The sequence below is a fragment of the Molothrus aeneus genome, unplaced genomic scaffold (assembly GCF_037042795.1).
Source record: "Molothrus aeneus isolate 106 unplaced genomic scaffold, BPBGC_Maene_1.0 scaffold_34, whole genome shotgun sequence".
In the NCBI taxonomy this organism is placed as follows: Eukaryota; Metazoa; Chordata; class Aves; order Passeriformes; family Icteridae; genus Molothrus; species Molothrus aeneus.
In genome coordinates, this window is record NW_027099005.1 from 2,556,561 (window position 1) to 2,560,616 (window position 4,056).

The 4,056-nt window shown below is 55.5% G+C and overlaps 1 protein-coding gene across 1 annotated transcript; it reads right to left on the reverse strand.

The window, feature by feature from the left end:
• Positions 1-459: 459 nt before the first annotated feature.
• LOC136570507 (olfactory receptor 14C36-like) lies at positions 460-1,377 on the reverse strand. Its single transcript, XM_066570969.1, has one exon. It carries the CDS (start codon positions 1,375-1,377, stop codon positions 460-462), a length of 918 nt encoding a protein of 305 aa, XP_066427066.1.
• Between the last annotated feature and the right edge of the window lie 2,679 nt (positions 1,378-4,056).

A 4,056-nucleotide genomic window follows, 5' to 3' on the forward strand; every position in this document is an offset into this window, starting at 1 on the left:
GACACGCAGCAGGACAGGGACCAAGCTGCCAGAGCACTCCGGCCTTACAGCCACAGCAGGGCTGGCAAGGACAGGGTGGAGCTGGGCAGAGCAGCTCTGAAAGGACCAATCCCCGCTGCTCCCTGGCTGTGCTGCCCTGCTGGGACTCTTTTCCCCTTCTCCCCTCTAACTTCATGCAGGTCTCTGAGCTGGGATCCCAGATAAAACAGGCACTGCAAGGTAGTTTATTTTCTTCAAATGTAGTGATAGCCCAAACCCTGGTTTACAGAGCTTCTGGGTCAAATTCAAGAGGCAGACAGTGAATTTCATGGGGGTGATTAAAAAATTTCTTTTAGAATAATTTAATAACAGAAAGCCCCATTGAAAACTACCAAAGAACTGGGAAGGGCTATTTGGCCTGTCATGAGTTGCAATCCGAAAACTATGCAGAAGAAAACGGGAAGTTGGTTGCTTCAGAAATCATCTGGTCATCATTTTCCTCAGGGCATCCTTGAGCTCCTGGTTACTCAGGCTGTAGATGAGGGGGTTCAGGGCTGGAGGCACCAGCGAGTACAGAACTGACACTGCCAGATCTAGGGATGGGGAGGAGATGGATGAGGGCTTCAGGTAGGCAAAAAAGCCAGTGCTGAGAAACAGGGAGACCACGGCCAGGTGAGGGAGGCAGGTGAAAAAGGCTTTGTGCCGTCCCTGCTCACAGGGGATCCTCAGCACGGCCCTGAAGATCTGCACATAGGAGAAAACCATGAACACAAAACAGCCAGAAACTACACAGACACCAACCACAACAATCCCAAGTTCCCTGAGTTTGGAGTGTGAGCAGGAGAGCTTGAGGATGTGTGGGATTTCACAGAAGAATTGACCCAGAGCATTGCCTTTGCACAGGGGCAGGGAAAATGTATTGGCTGTGTGCAGCAGAGCATAGAGAAAGCCACTGGCCCAGGCAGCTGCTGCCATGTGGGCACAAGCTCTGCTGCCCAGCAGGGTCCCGTAGTGCAGGGGCTTGCAGATGGACACGTAGCGGTCGTAGCACATGATGGTCAGGAGGGAAACCTCTGCTGACATAAAGAAAAGAAAAAAGAAAACCTGTGCAGCACATGCTGAGTAGGAGATGGTGCTGGTGTCCCAGAGGGAATTGTGCATGGCTTTGGGGACAGTGGTGCAGATGGAGCCCAGGTCGCTGAGGGCCAGGTTGAGCAGGAAGAAGAACATGGGCCTGTGCAGGTGGTGGCCGCAGGCTACGGCGCTGATGATGAGGCCGTTGCCCAGGAGGGCAGCCAGGGAGATGCCCAGCAAGAGGCAGAAGTGCAGGAGCTGCAGCTGCCGCGTGTCTGCCAATGCCAGCAGGAGGAAGTGCCTGATGGAGCTGCTGTTGGACATTCCTTTATTCCGGACATTGTGAGCTGTTCAAAGACAACACTGACAATTTGGACAAAGTACCTTGAGTCAATCCTATGCTATTTTCTGACACAATCAATCAAAATTGCTTCTCTTTCTTTGGGGAAATTTCACTTACCTTTTCTTTTTGAGTTTAGATATGGGCTGCTAAGTAACTGTGTGCTTTTTAGAAGGGGCAGAAGTCCTGTTCTTAGCATTGCTCTCAACCTGAATATTGGGGAGCCCAGAGGGAAAACAGGGCACCCTGTGCCCCTGAGCAGTCAGACCTGCTCGTCTCACACAGGTGCCCTATGCTCATTTCACCTCCCTCTAGTACAGGAAGGACAAATTTAAAACTGCATTTAAAAATAATGCGGCCTATTTGAAGACTCCAGTTTCAAAATCAATCTCTCCAACTCTTCTCTCTTTCCCTGTGCAGCTGGACATGGAGGGATACCAAGGGTTGCTCTGGCTCTCTGCTACCTGGAGTTGTGCCTGCTGGGAGCTGTTTCTCTCTATCCAAGCCTTGTCCCTGCCAGTGCTGCCAGAGCCCAGCCCAGCCCTGGGGGCTCAGCTCTGCCCTGCAGACCCCTCCCAGCACAGGGCACTGCCCAGGGGCATCTCCCTGGCAGCAGGGCCTTAAGGGCAGGCCAGATAAACAGAGATGCTGCAAGCCAAGGTGCTGCTGCTGCTGTCTGTAGGGAGAGGAGGCTGAGGAAGCACTTTCTGAGGGAGATCTGAGGCCCATCTGTTGATGCCCAGGCTGACAGTGCAGGAGGCTCAGTGACACAGCCAAAGCTGGCAGCCCCTTTCCCTTCCCTTTAGGAGAAAGCTGAGAGCAGCCCTGGCCATGCAGCACCATCTCCAGAGCAGGAGGAATCTGCCCTGATGGGGGTGGCTCCTTGCACCTGGAGCTTCTCCCCTGCAGCGTCCATGGGGAGCTGCCAGGCAGGCTGAGAGCTGCCCCTGGCAGGTGGCACATGCCCTGGGCTGGCCAAGAGCCCTGAGGGCTGCAGGAGCTGCTCTGCAGGACAGCCCTGGGCAGCCCTGGCTGCAGCCCCAGCTTCAGCCCCTGCAGCCGTCCCTGGCAGCAGGAGCCGTCCTGCCCTGTCCCTCTGACGGTGCCCAGGGCAGCCCCGCTCTGCAGCACATCCTCCTCCTCCTCCTCCTCCTGCTCCTCCTGTGCCACAGAGAAACTGGGAGAGTCCTCCTGACACATCCCCCAGGCTCTGGGGTGTGCTGGGTTCAGGAGATCCCTCCAGGAGCACAGGGGACATTGCCCTGCACCCACACACTCACCATGCACAGGACTGTGAAGATCTTTCCCCAGGTGAAGTCTCAGCTCAATGTCTTCCCAATCCTGATTGCCTTCAGCCTGTCTCTGCCTGGCTCCTGTGCCCTCAGTGCCTGCAGGCAGAGCCCTCAGCCCTGCTGGGCTGGGAGAGGAGCTGGCCCTGGGAAGAGCTGTTCCTTTAAAGCTCAGCAGCACAGACACAGCACAAGGACTTTAATGAGCCTCTTGGGGATTTGGGGTTGTTTACATCAGACTCAGTCCCTGAGAGAGTCTTCAGAAAACTTCTCAAGAACTCAAAGTTAAATTGAAACTCTGAAGTTTAGGAAGTTTCAATGGGTTCCACCGAGGGACATGACTGAGAAAGAGTCCCCAGGTTGCAGTTAGAGCAGAACACTGGAGGCAGTGATGACAGCTGGGGACAAACAAGGCCAAGGTGCCTCTGGTGCTGAGCAAAGCTGGATGTGTTTGAGGAATGCAAAGGGCCAAGGCCTGAGCCCCAGGGCCTGGCCAGGCAGATCCTGTCCCTCCCTCCTTGCTCAGGGCTCTTGCCGGGATGGGCACTGGCATGTGAGGATGTGCAATGCCAAGGGCAGGAGCATGGGGCGGCCCCTGCCAGGCTGCTGAGCAGGGACAAGGAGGCCATGAGGCCCCAGGCCTGCAAGGGTCACTTGTCTCCTGCTCCTGCCTCAGGCCCAGGCCCAGCAGCCATGGCCAAAGTGCTGCCCAAGTTGGCTCTGGCAGGGCTGTCTTTCAGCTGCTGCCCATGCCTGTGCCCTGTGCAGCCCAGGCTGCCCTACGGTGTCCCTGCCCTGCGCCTCTGTCCCTGCAGGCTGTCGGCATCCCCCGGCTGCCCCACCTGGCTGGGCCCTTCCTTTGCTGGCAGCTCTGCCTCCTGCCTGCCTCTGCCTGCCCACACAGAGCCTTGGCCTGGCCCAGGCTCCTTCTGGGGGATGTGTTGCACCACAGCCTTGCCCTGAGAGGGAAATTCCTTTCTCTTTGTGTCCTGTCTGGCCCTCCCTATCTGCCCTTTGCATTAATTCTTTCTTTCTCTGTCTGTTCTCTACTATGTCAAAAGGATCCACCATCTCTGAAACCACCCTTCAATCCCTCCCAGGCCTCTCCTCTGCTGTCCTCAGTCTCCACTCCACTGAGTACAGAGCCCCTTTGTCCCTATATTGTGCTCATGTGCTTGAGGCCTCCAATACCCACATTGGAAATCTCTGGGTCCTCTCCAAGGTGTTGGCAAATGAAAACATTCTGCTCATAGTCTAAGAAAATCACCTCAGGACAAGACCAGTCAGACCTGTGTGTCCTGGCTGCTTTTGCCATGGAGCAATCCTTGGATAGATAGATAGATTATTTTAGGCCAAATTCCAGATTTGCCCATG